Genomic DNA, 16577 nt, shown 5'->3' with positions numbered 1-16577 from the left:
GAGGGAAGGAAGGAGGGATATCCTAGCTTAAGAGTTCTGTGTAACCTGCAAGCCTGCGTCTTTCTTCGCTTTGGAAGATGCAGCTTTGGTTCTTGTTAGCTACCAGAATGGAAGTTGGCTGATTCCTGGGGAGTTCTGCACAGAGAAATCAGCTGTTGGTGTTGGTTGCTGGGGGAATCTCACCAGGGCCCAATTAGTGCCTTAGTTCACTTGGGATGAAAGATGGCACCAGTCCTGAGGTGCAAACTCTCTGGTGTGTTTATAAAAAGTACTCCTCTCTTAGGCCCAGGGTGTGTCAGGTGACTTATTTGAGGCTTTTGTGAGCCAAAATATATACTTGTCTTTAGTGGGAGAGAGAGAGCGAGCACGTTCACAGGTGGGGTTAAAGACAGTGGATCATATGAAGCTGCTGCCGTCTGATTCAGGCGCTTAGTCAATCTAGGGCAGGTTTGTCTGCACTGACTGGCAGCTACTCTCCAGGGTTTCAGACAGGCCTTTCCCACCCGTGTCTGAAGATACTGCAAGGGACGGACCCCCCGGGGACTTCCCCAGGCACTTTTATCACTGAGTAACAGCTCCTCTAAGCAAAGATAGCATCTTCTTGATAGAAAAACAAATCTAAGCCTGGATGGGAGACAGCCTGGAAATCCCACATGCTCCAAGGCTGCATTTCCAAAGCAAAGGAATATGCAGGTTTGCAGGTTACACAGAACTCTTAAGCTAGGATATTACTCCCTCCCTGCCTCCGTGGCTTCCGGTGTTGAAAATCCTTTTAATTCCCTCCTGGAAGAAAGTCAGCAAATAAATGCAATTAGGAATGCTTACCGGAAAAAAACTTAACAGATTGAGATTGATTAACTTGAGGCAGGGGTCACTGCTGAGCTCACAGATTTGCTTCGAATTTCTAAAGTTTGTAAATGACACCTTTCAAAAGCCCCACCCACTTCCCTACAAACCCCGCCCATGGGAGGTGTGTGTGTGTGGGTGTGTGTGTGTGTGTGTGACATGTGAGACAACCAATAGTCCATTCACCCCGCCTTTGCTGCCCATGAAGCCACGCCCCCTTGCCCAGGAGGCCTTGGATTGGATGTGAGCCGTCACCCCCTGAACCCTATGTGATGGTCTCCCTTGGCCAATCCCAGGCAGAGGGGCGGAGCTCTGAGCTCAGCGGCAGGGAAAGAGGCAGGAGGAGGGAAGCTGCTAGATCTGCCTGAAGGGATCGGAGTAAGCCAAAGGGGGGCCCCTTCAGGGCCAAGGGCGGGTGGAATACAGGCTTTAGCACTTGTGTGCAGTGTGAATGCAGCCTTTGGGATTGAGTAGAGGAGACGGGTGCAGGAGGAGGCATTGCAAGGCGAGCGCTCTTGGGAGTTATTCTGAGGATGTGTGGTGTGTCTGGTTGCACAAGCGAGAGGCAGAGAGCAAGGTGGAATAATTGCAGGGTTAGGAAACCGGGGAGTGTGTGTGCATGTGCATTGCACGGGCAACGTAAATACAGGATCGTTCCAGAAATAAGGGATCGGGGTGGTGGGGATGGATGGAGGGTTGCCAGTCCTGAATGAGCCCTTTCCGGATCTCCCCCCCCCCGGGTTATCTTCCCCCCAAACTCATGTTTTTCACAATATCAAGTCAGTAGTCAGTGAAGTGCTTGGAGCCCAAAAAGGTGTCTCCGTGCTCTTAATTGGGGTGCCAAAGTCTTTGCTTTTAAAGCTGCCCCTTTGTTGTTCTCTTAGGCTGTGGGGTAAAATACGCATGATTATCTGTATCGTATTGTATTTGTTTGTTTATTGTATATACTGCCCCAAACTCGTGTCTCTGGGTGATCGAGCACAAACACAAGAATCAAAACAGTTGAGAAAACCACAGTTTGGCTTAAAAAGCCTGGATGGATATTAGTAACTGAAGCCACAGAGCCAGACACGTGCTTATTCTGAATTCGTTAGTTCGGAATGATCTGGTACAGTCTGGAGTTTGCGGTGGGGAGATCCTACAAAGGAGCAGGGACTCAGAGTAAAAAGGTAAAGTGTGCCTGTCAAGTCGATTTCGACCCCTGGCGGCCACAGAGCCCTGTGGTTTTCTTTGGTAGAATATAGGAGGTGTTTTCTATTGCCGCCTTCTGTGCAATATGAGAAAGATGTCTTTCAGCATCTTCCTAGATCACTGCTGCCCAATATAGTAGCAGCGGGGATTCGAACTGGCAACCTTCTGCTTGTTAGTCAAGCATTTCCCCACTGCGGCTCAGAGTAGTGAGGACTAAATACCCCATTAAACCACATCTAATGCAGTGGCTTGGGATGTAATCTCTTCCTGGGTGTGTGTGGTATGTGTGTATCTTGGGGATGGCAGCAGGGTAGGGTCTATGCTGCCTTTTCCAGGAACGCAGAGTTGTAGATTGATCCATTTCCAACATCTAGAGTCTCAGCCCCCTGTTTTTCTCCCCAGATTCCCAATGCAACGGAGGGTGGCTGTTCTTGGCGGTGGGGTCAGTGGTCTAGCTGCCTGCTACTACCTCACCAGGAGCTCCCAAGCGCCCAAGGTAGGATCCTGCCCCCTGAGCAACATTGCTTGCTGGAACAAGAGAAAACTCTGCCCGTAACTAGGTCACTGGAGCAAGTCTTGTTGTGTGTTGCTAGAGCCATTGCGACATTATAAGCACGATCCAGTCAATATTTTAAGGAACAACTAAAAACACATTGTTTTAAAGAGGCTTTTTAATGTCTCACCTGTTGTGTATATCGGGTAGGTTCTTCAGTTTAAAGTTCTTGTAATGCTTAGTTTTCAGCTTTAAGATTTTGATTTGGAATTTTAATAGTTAATTTTGATTGTGGTTTTAGCTTGGATTTTTAGCTTGTTTAATTTGGTTAATTTTATGAGTCTGATTTTTGTATTCTGTTTTATAAATGTTGTGAGCCGCCCGAGTAAAGGGCTTAAAAGTACAGTTGTGCCATCGAGTCGACGTCGACCCGTGGCGCCCACAGAGCCCTGTGGTTGTCTTGGGTAGAATACAGGAGGGGTTGACCATTGCCATCTCCCACGTAGTATGAGATGATGCCTTTCAGCATCTTCCTATATCGCTGCTGCCCAATATAGGTATGCCCGTGCCAAACCTGACCCATTCCTCACCCTTGAAACTGAAGAGGTTGAAATCTGTAATATCTTCTCTGATCTGAGCAACTTCTACAACTAACGGTAACCTTCAGAGTAGCAGATTTAAGTATATGTGATGGAAACAAGTATATCTTTCTTTTTTCCTGTCCTTCATCTCTTGTCTTCTCTGTATCAAATTATGTATCGTAAGTTTTAGGCTTTAGATTCCTTAAAGGCCTCTCCATTCTCTTAAGTTGGAGGGTGCCTGTTGCACATCGGTAAGACAATATAAATAATAGCCACGAGCTTAACCTGTGCAGAGCATCTGCACGCTAGGACTTGATTGCTCCCCTCACCCCAGAGCCCCCCTCACCCCAGAGATCTCTCCACCCTCACCTGAGCCGCACTCCTGCTCCTCCTCCTCCACCCCCCTCATCCCTCTTGGTCATGGCTGCAGCGTTGCTGGCACCTATTGGCCAAGCTGCAGCCCCCTATCTCCAGAGACCTCCCCACCCTAGCCCAAACCCCGCTCCTGCTCCTCCCCAAAGGAGCAGCAGTGGTTGACTGGGGCCTTCCTCTCTGCCGCCGCCGCCATTGTTCCCCTCAGGCTGCTGACAGACCCGGGCCCATCCCTTGCTTCCCTGGCTCCCTCCGCCAATGGCCTCGGTAGCCCCAAACAGCAGCAGTGGTTGACTGGGCCCTTCCTTGCTGCCAATAGGCACCGCAATGGCCGCTCCTTACCCTCAGGCCACTGACAGGCTCGGTCTCGTCCCTCGCCTTTCCTTCTTTCTCTCTTTCTCTCTCCCTTCCTGAGTTAACAGATCTTGTTCATCTTGTTTCCTCGTCTAATTCACACAATGACAGCCTTCTTTTCCTGAGAGGGCTCTTTCCTCCCTCACGACCCCTCTCTTTGCAGACCCCTGCCCACTATCCTTAGATAGATAGATTCCTCTCCTCTACAATCAAGAACATCTTCCGACCAGTAACAGTTTTATTCCAACTGACCTTAACTATCGCAGACTCCTCCTCCCTATCTGCATATGGAACCCCCACTACCCAATCACCATGGTGCTTCTGCTCTCACAGGCTCCTCCTCCCTATCTGCATATGGAATCCCCACTGCCCAGTCAGGTGCTTCTGCTCGCGAACTCTCGCGAGAGCTGCCACACACGGGATTAGCCACAGGTACACCTTAGAGAATTAAATATATAGATTGTCACTCCGTTTCTTTAAAAGTCAGTGTTTTAGGACACAGACAGGCTTGCCTCCTGTCCAAGAAGGGGCCTCTCAGCTTCTCTTTGGTTGCCTTTTCCTTCTTCTCCACTCAGGTCATCCTGTTGGAGGGCAGCAGCCGTCTTGGAGGCTGGATCCATTCCACACGCACAGAGGATGGGGCGGTTTTTGAGCATGGGCCCAGAGGAATCCGTCCTGCTGGGGCTGTTGGAAAAAACACCCTGCGTATGGTAAGCGGTCGTGAGGAAGAGAGGTTGGGGAATCAACGCATAGGAGTGAGATATACACAACTGTTGAAGCACCAAGCAATATTTACTGGGGGCGGGGGGCGGAATATGGCGTCTTTACTACTATTTGTCTCTGCTCATTTTAAGCCTGGTCGCCTACATGTTAATCCAGCCCTAGAGAATTCCCAAACAACTCTTTTTGCTTTATAGAAGCAACGTTGGGTGGCTCAGGGCTTATAGCAATCAAAATGCTTGCCTCTTCAGCAAACCAGCAGAGTACATTGGAGTCACAGAGCTCACCTCATATCTCTACCTGCTCCTAGAAACGTGCCTCCCCACCCCCTTCACTCCCTGCTAGAAACTTCGGCCTGGGTTGGCGTTGGCTGCTCCGATCAATGGGTGGTAATTTTACGCTGTTACTTAGCTGTGTTTCATCTTCCCATTAAAACCCTGTGTGTGCCATGAACTCTGCAGTCTATTGTTTGGGAGCTGCGTTGCTGCAGGATCTAAAGTGGCCCCTATAGTAACCCTATTATCCTCATAAGGATAGATTCAAATAAGATTTTGGGATTACACTGTGTGCCAGAGCCTCAATTCTTCATCATCATCCTCTATTACAGTCCCTGACACGATTCTTCTCTAGGTCTCTGAACTTGGACTTGAAGCAGACATCCTTCCCGTATTGGGTGACCACTCGGCCTCCAAGAATCGTTACCTTTACGTTCGTGGCGCTCTGCATAAACTCCCTTCGAGCATTCGGTATGTTCAGTGCCCCCCGAACCCCAGTGGTGACTTTGAATCGGCTCGAGAGCAGTCAGAGAAGCCCACTTTTGGAACGTGCAATGAAGGTCATTCTCTCCTCTGTTTTGGGGGGATTCCAGGGGTGTCCTCCAGACTGTCCCACCTTTCACTCGGCCTCTGGTCTGGAGTGGGCTGAAGGACCTGATGGCCCCCCGAGGTTCGGAGACGGACGAGACCATCCACTCCTTCGTGAGACGCCGTTTTGGCCAAGAGGTACATGTCCCATATATTGCATGCCCTGCTGGTTCCAGGAGCCCTGCTGGAAGCATCCTGGTCTGTCAAGCAAGGGGGTGGGAGATGAGTCAGCTATTCCAATACTGGCCAGGCTCATTCCCCGGGAAACATGGAGAGCATGCAGGTTGGGAGAAGAGAGAATTGGGAGTCAAGTTGCCAGCTTGAGGGGATGGGTTCAGTCCCTGGCAGCATCTCCAGGTAGGGCTGGAAGAGACTCCTGCCTGCAACCTTGGAGAGCTGCTGCCAGTCAGAGTAGACAGTCCTGCGCTAGATGGACGAATGGTCTGACTCAGTAGGAGGCAGCTTCCTAAATCCCACTGCTTAATTTCTGGGTGGTAGCCCTCAGTGTGGCAGGAAGAATTCCCATTGGCAGGGGAAGGGGTGGTGGTTTGCTACCCTTTTGTTCTTCTGGGGAGTAGAGAAGAGAAGAAGCAGCAACCTGAGGGCAGGGGCGTTGCTGGCTTCCTTATCAGCTCCCCACAGGGCTCAGAAGAAGGGCGGGCAGTGGTGTCCTTCCCACCGCACCCTGCTTTCTCATCAAAATGTCCCCGCATGGTCAGGATAAGTCGTTCCTGAATGCCTTCTCCTCCATAAAGGGACAAGGCTACTATCCATTTAAAAAATGGCAAAACATGTATCCCGGCCAGTGACCCCTGCTAACTTGGCAAAGAGGCACCTTTTAAAGTGGTGATTCTCTTTATTTAGCAGGGGGAGAGTAACTGGCCCTCTTCACCCCCAGCACAGTACTTCCAGTGACTGTTGCTGGTGTCTATCTCATGTTTCTTTTTAGATTGTGAGCCCTTTGGGGACAGGGAGCCCTCTTATTTATTTATTATTTCTCTGTTTAAACTGCCCTGAGCCATTTTTGGAAGGGCGGTATAGAAATCGAATGAATGAATGAATGACCCCCAAAGCGCCCACAGTAACCATGTTCTTGATCTCCATAGCTGGCCGATATTGCGATTGACAGCCTGTGCCGAGGCGTGTTTGCCGGAGACTGTCGGACGCTGAGCGTGCGCTCCTGCTTCCCCGCGCTGTTTCAGGCCGAGCAGACGCACCGTTCGGTCATCTTGGGCATGGCCCTTGGTGGAGGTGAGGCCTGGAAGGAAAGCCGTGAGCATTGGTCCAGCTAAAAACATCCCTGGTGGTTTTTAAAATGACTTTGGGAATCATACCTGTTTCATCAGGCTTTTAGTTTATGATGTTTTAGAGTTTTATGTACAGTAATTTCAGTCTGTTTTATATGATCTTGAGGTTGCTGTTGGTTTAAATTGTAAACTGCCCTGAGATTTTATATAGGACGGTATATAAATGTGTTAAACACATTTATCTATGTGCTGAGCAAAGAGACACCTGTTTAAAGTGGTGATTCTCTTACATTTAGCAGGAAAAGAGCAACTGGCCTTAGCCAGCCCCAACACAGCATCCCTCCAGTGGCCGTTGCTGGTATCTGCCTTACGTTTCTTTTCTAGATGGTGAGCCCTTTGGGTACAGGGGACTATCTTATTTATGTATTTCTTTTTCTATGGAAACCGCTTTGAGGACTTTGGTTGAAGAGCGGTATATAAATATTCATAGTAGTAGTAAATAAAGAATTCAAAAGAAGAACTATAGAGGTGAGTGTGGCTTGGTTCTCATGGGGTGGTTCGTTGTTTATATATTGTTTTTCAGTGTAAATGAGTTGTCAAAGCAGTCCACGTAGCAAAGAGATGAGAAGTTGGTTCCCTGTCCTAAAGGGACTCAATCTAAATACCTGTGTCTGAACTGTAGCACTTTCGGCTGAAGGCAGAAGCTCAACCCACAGATTATGCACCTATCCATCCTGATGGTGTTTACATAATCTATTGGGTTATAACAGCACACTAGTTGAGGTTTCTGACTTCCTGGAAGAGTCTATGTAATTTTAATGCCTCAATGAGGCCTAAATATATTGTATGTTGTTGTCGTCATGTATAGTGTTGGACTAGGACCGGGAAGACCCGAGTTCGAATCCCCATTCAACCATGAAACTCACTGGGTGACTATAGGCTAGTCATGTGTCTCTCAGTCTAACCTACCTCATAGGGTGGTTGTGAGGCTAAAAATAAGCATGTACACCGCACTGAGCTCCTCGGAGGAAGAGCAGGATATAAATGTAATAAATAAATGAAAGGTTTAATAAAATGCAAGGGAAGTGGGGGTGGGAAGAGGAACTTCCTGCATGCCAAACTAGTGGGCCAGGGAGGTGAATTCATTTCCATGACACCCTAGTTTTGGGGTGGGGTATTTTTTGGTTTGGAGGAACCTTTCATCCTGCAAGCCCCTCCCTGCAGTACTGTCCAGATACAGATTGATCACCTCTGAAGACTAATTATCCAGCAAGGCGCAAGCAGAGCTGAGTACCTCTCCTCTCCCAGATCAGACTTGTGGAATGAGAATATTTATCTTAAGGTTTGGTTTTATATATTTATCCCCTGTCTTTAAGAGAAAACATCCAAACCTGAGAGAAACTGAATTCTCATTGGATGCAAATTCAGCAAAATGTGCGCCATTTTAATGATGCCAGTCATGTTGGAGAGGCAAGGAGTACAGCCTGTTGAATTTCTGCCTGCCAGGCAGCTGTTGTTGGCTCAGCAGTCCCAGTGGGAAAACTGACACTGACTTAGGAAGCATTTCAAAAGGCTGTAAACCAAGCAGGAAGTCTAAAGAATGGGCCACAGCACTTAGAAAGGGAGGATGCAGAACAGGATAGGGCCGTAGCTCAGTGGTGGACCATCTGCTGTGCATGCAGAAGGTCCCAGGTTCACTCTCTGGCAGCATCTCCAGGTAGGGCTGGGAAAGACTCCTGCCTGCAACCTTGGAGAGCCGCTGTCAGTCAGTGTAGGCAATGCTAAGCTAGATGGACCCAGGGTCTGACTCAGTAGGCAGCTTCCAACACATTCTGCCTTCTCTATGCGAACTGCCTTTTCCCCTAGGAAAAAGTGGCCCCGTGGAATCTCCGCTCATCCGCAGGGCGCAGGAAGAACGCTGGAGCCAGTGGTCGCTGCGGGACAGCATGGAGACCTTGCCCAGAGCCCTGGGTGACTACCTGAAGCATCGTGGGGTGGAAATCCATTGTGATGCTCCTGTGAAGGAACTGCAGAGAACGGCGTCTGGTTCTTGGCGGGTAGGAAGGTGGCGGGGGGAGGGGGAAGCGCAGTTCGGGCAGAATGTGTATACAGTCGTGTCGTCTTTCTATCAACTTCGGTTTCGACGACAGCTACGTCCCTTCCTTGAAGGTAGTGATCTCAGAACTGTGGCGCACTCTCTGGTAACTTCTAGGCTTGACTTCTGCAACGCGCCATACGGTGGGCTGCCTTTGTATGTGGTCCAGAAACTTCTGTTGGTACAAAATGCAGCAGCCAGGGTGTCTCGGAGAGACCATATTACGCCTGTTTGAAAGCAATCGCATTGGCTGCCAATAGGTTTCCAGGCAAAAGACAAAGTTTTTTGATTTCCTTTGAAGCCCTAAATGGCTTAGGGCCGGGTTACCTGGGAGAGTGCCTCCTTCTGCATGATCCCCACCACACATTGAGATTGTCAAGAGAGGTCCATCTCTGTATGCCACCAGCTTGTCCGGGGGTGACTTGGGAGCAGTTCTTCCCTGTGGTTGCTCCCGGGCTGTGGAATTGCACTCCCGATAGATATCCGTGGCTTAACATCTTTAAAGGTAAAGTGTGCCGTCGAGTCGGTGTCGACTCGTGGTGACCACAGAGTCCTGTGGTTTTTTTTGGTAGAATACAGGAGAGGCTGACCATTGCCTCCTCCCGCGCAGTATGAGAGGATGCTTTTCAACACCTTCCTATGTCGCTGCTGCCCAATATAGGGGTTTCCCATAGTCTGGGAAACATACCAGCAGGGATTCGAACCGGCAACCTCTGCCTTGCTAATCAAGAAAAGAGCTCTTAAGACCCACTTTTTAAGTCCGGCTTTTGGTAATCTCTGAATGTTTTAAATTTTTGATTGTTGTCTAATCGTTGGTTGTATTCTGTGTCGTCCTGGGGAAGCAAAGAGCACTACCTGTTGAGTTTCTGTGGGAATCTCCTCTGGGTGTGTCAAGGACGCTCTCCCTGAAGGAGCAGGGTTTAATGCTGGGCTTTGCTTTTCTCACTCAGATAATCCTGGAGGAAGGCAGTGTGGAGGCTGACCACGTGATCAGCGCTTTGCCAGCCCGAGGTAGGAGGCACGTTCGCTCCTGGAAATGGAGAATGGGATGGGGCCGCAGCTCAGTGGAAGAGCCTCTGCTGTTCATGCAGAAGGTCCCAGGTTCAATCCATGGCAGCATCTCCAGGGTAGGGCTGGGAGAGACCCCTGCCTGAAACCCCAGAGAGACATTGCTGGCCAGTGCAGACAGAACTGTGCTAGATGAACCAAGGATCTGACTCAGTCGAAGGCAGCTTACTACGTTCATACGATCGCAAAGCGATCCTTTCTCAAGTGCTACGATATCCCGTTTCGGAAAGCCGATTCGTGTTTTCTCATCCCCACTTTCAGTTCTCGCGGCGTCGCTCCCTGGCTGGGCCGAACCGCTTTCCCGAGAGCTGCTCACCATTCACGCCGTTTCTGTCAGCGTGGTGAACCTGCAGTATAAAGACATACAGCTCCCTGTCACGGTGAGACACCTCCTAGAACGGCTTCCTCAGAGTCGCAGAACAAGGAACTTAAATGGACAGAGTTTTGCTCTCTGCTTCTGACTGGGCTTCTGTGACTCCGTCGTTGGGCAGGCAGAAATCCTCACAGAGAGGGAATGTAACGAAGGGGGAGACTTTTACCTGTTGAATTTCTGTCTCACATTGGGTTTCAGGGTGCAGCAGAAAAAGGGTCACCCCTTGAAGTGCTATTAATCTGTGGCTGGCCTGACAGAAGAGAGCTGGCCTTGTGGTAGCAAGCATGACTTGTCCCCTTAACTAAGCAGGGTCTGCCCTGCTTGCATATGAATGGGAGACTTGATGTGTGAGCACCATAAGATATTCCCCTCAGGGGATGGAGCCGCTCTGGGAAGAGCAGAAGGTTCCAAGTTCCCTCCCTGGCAGCATCTCCAAGATAGGGCTCTGAGAAAGATTCCTGCCTGCAACCTTGGAGAAGCCTCTGCCAATCTGTGTCGACAATTCTGAGCTAGATGGACCTGTGATCGGACTCAGTATATGGCAGCTTCCTATGTTCCTGACATGAATTTCTGACTCCTTTGCTCCAGGGCTTTGGACACTTGGTACCCTCCTCCGAGGACAGCTCTTTGCTGGGCATCGTTTACGATTCGGTCGCCTTTCCCGAGCAGGACGGGTCCGACGGCCCTACCACTCGCTTGACCGTAAGAGCTGGCGTGGGGAGGAGGTTTGATTGTGGTGTGTTTCCCCCCCTCCCCATTTGTGGTAGGGGTAGTAGACACACCCAAGGCTGCTTTCATGCTTACTTAGGAACCCGAGGTACAATTCAGGCACCCTCGTTTGCAATTTGAAGCCACCCGTTGCGTGGCTGAGAATGGGAGGAGGGTGCATCGGCTGTTGCTGCTCAGTCGGTCCTGGAGTTAAATTGGAACAAACCACACATGAAGCCAGGGACCTGGGACCGCGTTTCTAGAGAAAGAAACCGGATCGGGATTCCTTGCCCTGGGATCGGGTTTCTAGGTTTTGCGTGTGGTGGGAGATCTGACTTTAAAGCAGCCACAGGGCGACTTAGATTGTGAAAGAAGAGGCAGTAATGGGGGAGTGGGGGCCGGAAATGTAACCCCCTCTGCATTGCTGTCAATCTAGGGGGTGGGAATGGGTCTGAACGCCTTCCCTCGCCACCTCTTGCCTCTTGCCTCGCCACCTCTTGCCTCTTGCCTCGCCACCTCTTGAGGTCATGCAGGGAGGTCCTTCCACAGTTGCCACCAGCTCATCTGGTGCCTGGCGGCTGCTCAGGAACAAACCTTTTCCATTGCCACCCCGAGGCTTTGGAATGTGCTCCCGGCCGAAATCAGAGCCTCCCCATCTCCGGCAGCTTTTTAAAGGGTTGTCAAGGTGAGAACTTATTCATCCAGGCTTTTAATGCGACTTCTCGTTCTTAAACGGTTCTAATGTGTTGATTTTTTTGATCTGTTTTGTTTTGTTGTAAACCGCCTAGAGGGGTGAGTTTGGAGCAGTCTATAAATAAGCTAAATAAATGGATAAAGATAATAAACCTTGACCTCTGCACCCCTGAAGCGGCTCTTGGCTCTGCTGGTAGCAAAAAAGCCGGGTACTGATAGCTTGTTCTTTCCTGCTGTGGGGCTAATAGCAGTCTGGGAAGAGCAATTTAGATCGGGAGGTGGCGGGGGGGATTAGAAGGATTAACCCCTCTCCCCAATTACTGCCTTCCCCCTGGCTTGCAGACTTTCTGGGGGGTGGTTCTTCCTTATTTATAAGAACACTAGAAGGGCTGTGCTGAAACAGAACAAGGTCAGCCTCCTTTTTCCCCCCAGAGGCTAGTGCGATGGTTCCACGAACACGACTACGATGGATATTTATATTCCGCTTTTCAACAAAAGGAGGACTTTTGTTGAAAAGCGGAATATAAATATTCATCATAGTAGTGTTCGTGGAAAATCGCACTAGCCTCTGGGGGAAAGGAGGCTGACCTTGTTCTGATTCAGCAAGCGGTTTTTGTAGCTATAAATAAATAAAATGGCTCCCTGCCCCCCAAAGGACTCACAATCTAAAAAAAAGAAGCATAACGTAGACACCAGCAACAGCCACTGGAGGGATGCCGTGCTGGGGGTGGACAGGGCCACTTGCTCTCCTCCTGCTAAATATAAGAGGTTCATTAAAAAATGCCTCTTTGCACAGTTAGCAGGGGACATCTAAAAGAAGATAGTGGGGGCGCCAGGCGAGGCAATTCCATAAATGCGGTGCCACCACCAAAAAGGCCCTCTTCCTAGAAGGCACTTACCTCCATTGGTGGGGACACTCACAGGAAGATCCAGTTAGGGACATATGGGGGAAGGATCTGGTTTCAGGTAACAATCAGCAGAGATCTCTCCATCCTCCATTGGAGAGGAGAGCTGGTCTTGTGGTAGCAAGCATGACTGGGCCCCTTAGCTAAGCAGGGTCTGCCCTGGTTGCATTTGAATGGGAGACTTGATGTGTGAGCATTGCAAGATATTTCTTCTCAAGGGATGGAGCCGCTCTGGGAAGAGCAGAAGGTTCCCAGTTCCCTTCCTGGCAGCATCTCCAAGATAGGGCTGAGAAAGACTCCTGCCTGCAACCTTAGAGAAGCCGCTGCTAGTCTGTGAAGACAATACTGAGCTAGATAGACCAAGGGTCTGACTCAGTCTATGGCAGTTTCTTATGTTCCTCTCTGTTTAAAGCTTGATTGATCCAGCGGCGAATGCCAGACCTGTTCCTCCCACCCTCCTCAGTGACTGCTTTCCTCCTCCAGGTGATGTTGGGGGGCGCATGGTTCACGCCCGGCCTGGGGGACCCGGACACCGTCTCCCACGCCGCCCTGCTGAGCCGGGCCCAGGCAGCTGTGAAGGAGCACCTTGGTGTGTCCACCGAGCCTTCTCGCACCATTGTCAAGGTGCACAAGGTACGTGAGCCGGAGCTGGGAGAGTGTGCGAGCCGGGCTAGCTTTGCAGACTGCCTCCTGGCCCTACTCCAGCACCCCTAGGGGCTGCACACCCAACTCGTGTGAAGTCCCAAAAGCAACCAAACAGAAGTCAGATCAATAAACGGGGCCCATGGCACCTGCAAGGGTTAGGGTTTCTTGCCGATTGGGATGCGGTGTTCTGGCGCCCAGGGGTCTGTTCTGGGGATCACGGTGGAAGAAACGGACACAGTGTTGGCGGGGGGGATTATTTTTAAAGTGGTGATGTGGGACGAGCAAGAGGAAAGACATTAAATTGTCAGGTGAGGCTGGGATGGAAGAAGAGGGGGGAAAGGGCTTCTCTTGACATTACTTTACATATATATTTAGATCCCACTTTTCAACCAAAGTTTCAAAGCGGTTTGCACAGAAAAACAAACAAATTGGTTTGTTTAAACGTTCTTATATACCACCTCCTCCAAAGACTCCAGGGAGTGGACAGCAACAATACCAATCACAAACAAAGTGGAGCCAGCGTGGTGTAGTGGCTAGAGTGCTGGACTAGGACCGGGGAGACCCGAGTTCAAATCCCCATTCAGCCATGAAACTAGCTGGGTGACTCTGGGCCAGTCACTTCTCTCTCAGCCTAACCTACTTCACAGGGTTGTTGTGAGGAGAAACTTAAGTATGTAGTCCACCGCTCTGGACTCCTTGGAGGAACAGCGGGATATAAATATAATAATAATAATAATAATAATAAAAACAAAGGGCAAACACCTGGTGAAACAGGTAAGGTCTTAAGAAGGGCCTTAAAAGCAGCTAGGGAGGGAGCTGAATGAATCGGGGGGTGCAGGGAGAGTGTTCCAAATAAGAAGGGCTGCCACAGAGAGAACCACATAAATTAAATGGTTCCCTGTCCCCAAAGGGCTCCCAAGGTTAAAAACAAAAACATGCTGGTAGACCCCAGCGACAACCCGTAGAAGGGTATTGTGCTGGGGTTGGATAGGGCCAGTTGTTCTCCCTGTGTTAGAGACAAGAGAAGCCCCTTGAAAAAGGTGCCTCTTTGCTCAGTTAGGGTGAAAGGGCTCGAGCGAATGAAGCAGAACCCCTCCGTCTCCAGTTTCTGTAAAGATTTGAGAATTTTGGCCATACCCGTCCTCAGCCCCTCCCGTCTCTGCTTCCCCTACAGGCCTGCATCCCTCAGTACACACTTGGCCACTGGAAACACATCGGTAAGTCCTGATGGGGGTGGGGTTTGGCCCTTTCTGCCTCCCACAGATTAAACCGGGGTGGACACAAGCAAAATCTAGACACCACGGGTAGATCTGAGCGACCCTTAGATAGGCAAGGCTTTCAGGCTCTGGATAGTTTAATGGTAGCAAGTAAAACTGCCCAAAAAAAAGTGTGTGGGGGGAGGTGAGTTCTGCCCATCTCGTGCCAATTTCACTCGCCTCCAGAGTCCATCTGTAAAATCAGGAATATTAGTTGGTTGCCTTGGACCCCCTCTGAAGCTGTGCTTGTCAGTCGTAGAGTTGTGTGCTGGAATCCCTGCTCTGGACTCCCTGGAATCTTGTGCTTGCTACCGCAGGAGCTGGCCTTGTGATAGCAAGCATGAATTGCCCCTTTTGCTAAGCAGGGTCTGCATTGGTTTGCATTTGGATGGGAGGCTACATGTGTGAGCCCTGGAAGAAATGCAGTCGCAGCTGAAATTCAGATTTCCTGCTGAAATAAGAGCCTCCTCATCTCTTAAAACTTCTAAAAAGGTGGTCATGGCACACATTTGTTCACCCAGGCTTTTAATTAGATACTGTTTCAATAGTTTGATGGTTTTTAATAGTTTTAACCTTTTTAAATTGTTGTGTGTTAACCTTTTTATTGTTTTTATTGTTTTGCTGTAAACCGCCGAGTGACTTGCATTTTTGGCAGTGTACAAATGTTAGATAGATAGATAGATAGATAGATAGAATAATAGTCCCCATAGGCGATAGGACTGCTCTCGGAATCTTCCAGATGGGGCTGCTCTCTTCTTGAATGCAGAAGGTTCCAAGTTCCCTCCCTGGCAGCATCTCCAAGATAGGGCTGAGAGAGATTCCTGCCTGCATCCTTGGAGAAGCCGCTGCCAGTCTGTATGCTGTAGCTAGATGGACCAAGGGTCTGACTCAGGATAGGGCAGCTTCCTCTGTTCCTGGTAATTCAGATGTAGGTTCGTACTTGGATATGGAGGTTGTCCCAGGGTCCAGCTCATGGGATGCCGCTGGAAATTGGCTCTGCCCCCTTGAGCTGGTGTTTTGCAGCTGGTCCCAGTGGGTGAAGACCACCAGGGTTCGGGGGTGGGTGAGGGGAAACCCGAACTCTGCCAATCCCTACTACAAACTGTTTGTAAGAACAGGGAGGACCTGCTTTTGCATTCGGAAGGTCCCAGGTCCGACCCCTGGCCTAGCTGGTTCAAAGGCACGTCTCGTGGCGCTAATGTGAACCTGCCTCCCACTGACCTGCAGGACTCGGTTTTAATCGCCTCTCCTCTCCCTTTCTCTAGCGAATGCCACCGCTTACCTTGAGCAGAAGCAGCTGCCTCTGAGCTTGGTTGGGGCCTCCTACGAGGGCGTCTCTGTGAATGACTGCATCTCCGGGGCCCAGAGCGCAGTAGCCAAGCTTCTCGGCCAAAACGTTTGAGGAGGGCTCTCCTCCACTCAAGACTCTGGGGCCCGATGGCTCCTGTCTGCTGGCGGCTTGGCTCCTACTCTTAACGTCCCGGAGCAGTGTGGCGACGACAAGCTTTGATTGCTAGGCCCCGGACGCTCGCGTTTCAGAGGAGAAGAGGCGATTCCGTTGGGTGAGCTGGAAATGAAGGGCCTTTCTCATTTAGGGAGGGCAGCTGGGGCCTGAGGGGCAGAAGGCAAATGCTGGAAACCGGGACGGATCACCTCGCGACATCTGATTCACAAGCGCCAAAACACCAGCGGGGCTGTTAAATGAGCCTGGGGGTGCTGTTTTGCTAGCAACCAGAAGACTCTGTGTCCTGCTCAGAGGGCCTCGGTTGTTACTTTGCCTCCTCTCCCAGCACTGACTTTTCGGAATGCTAAGTTTTCCTATTTTGTGTGAAGATACAAGACTCGCACTGCTGTTGCCTGGGGTCAGGAGGGACTGGCCCCTAACCATTCCATCTCCCCCTCGCCTTTAATTTTGCAACTAACTCACGGATGCATAGATACACACTTTTAAAAAACCACCTCAACCCCCAACTCGGGCTGGTTGGGAGGATTTTGCATTTTCGGCACTGCCACTGGGGCAAGTGAAGGTTGCCGACTGGTGAACGCAACTCTTTAGAAGACATTAAAACAAATCCCTCCTGTAGGGTTGTTCAGACTTTCTCAACCACTCCCCCTCTCTTCTCACCCTCTCCAGAGTGGGGTCCGTCTTTCCTCCCTAGTCGGAAAA

At 50.2% G+C, this 16577-nt stretch overlaps 1 protein-coding gene across 4 annotated transcripts; it reads left to right on the top strand.

Annotated features, from left to right (window-relative positions):
- Positions 1 to 938: 938 nt before the first annotated feature.
- Positions 939 to 16491, top strand: PPOX (protoporphyrinogen oxidase). Of its 4 annotated transcripts, none has more exons than XM_053278280.1 (13): positions 939 to 1224; positions 2440 to 2533; positions 4413 to 4547; positions 5188 to 5303; positions 5426 to 5558; positions 6527 to 6671; positions 8534 to 8724; positions 9713 to 9773; positions 10092 to 10210; positions 10792 to 10905; positions 12993 to 13142; positions 14329 to 14371; positions 15676 to 16491. In XM_053278280.1, the coding sequence occupies exons 2-13, from the start codon at positions 2447 to 2449 to the stop codon at positions 15810 to 15812; spliced, it is 1431 nt and encodes a 476-aa protein (XP_053134255.1). In that variant the 5' UTR covers positions 939 to 1224; positions 2440 to 2446; the 3' UTR covers positions 15813 to 16491. The 4 variants fall into 4 exon arrangements, with proteins under 4 accessions (XP_053134255.1, XP_053134257.1, XP_053134256.1 ...); XM_053278281.1 differs by lacking the exon at positions 939 to 1224 and adding an exon at positions 1225 to 1351; XM_053278282.1 differs by lacking the exon at positions 14329 to 14371.
- Positions 16492 to 16577: the final 86 nt, after the last annotated feature.

This window comes from Hemicordylus capensis, chromosome 14 (genome assembly GCF_027244095.1).
Source record: "Hemicordylus capensis ecotype Gifberg chromosome 14, rHemCap1.1.pri, whole genome shotgun sequence".
Lineage (NCBI taxonomy): Eukaryota > Metazoa > Chordata > Lepidosauria > Squamata > Cordylidae > Hemicordylus > Hemicordylus capensis.
Note: the sequence above shows the minus strand (reverse complement) of the source record. Positions and strands in the feature narration are given on the sequence as shown.

What these genes read in the sequence shown, in the direction of transcription:
- PPOX (XM_053278280.1), top strand. Translation starts at nt 2,447, where the DNA reads ATGCAACGGAGGGTGGCTGTTCTTGGCGGTGGGGTCAGTGGTCTAGCT. An exon ending in AAACTCCCTTCGAGCATTCG is followed by an intron (nt 5,304 to 5,425) that starts GTATGTTCAGTG and finishes GGGGGATTCCAG; the next exon opens with GGGTGTCCTCCAGACTGTCC. An exon ending in ACATACAGCTCCCTGTCACG is followed by an intron (nt 10,211 to 10,791) that starts GTGAGACACCTC and finishes CCTTTGCTCCAG; the next exon opens with GGCTTTGGACACTTGGTACC.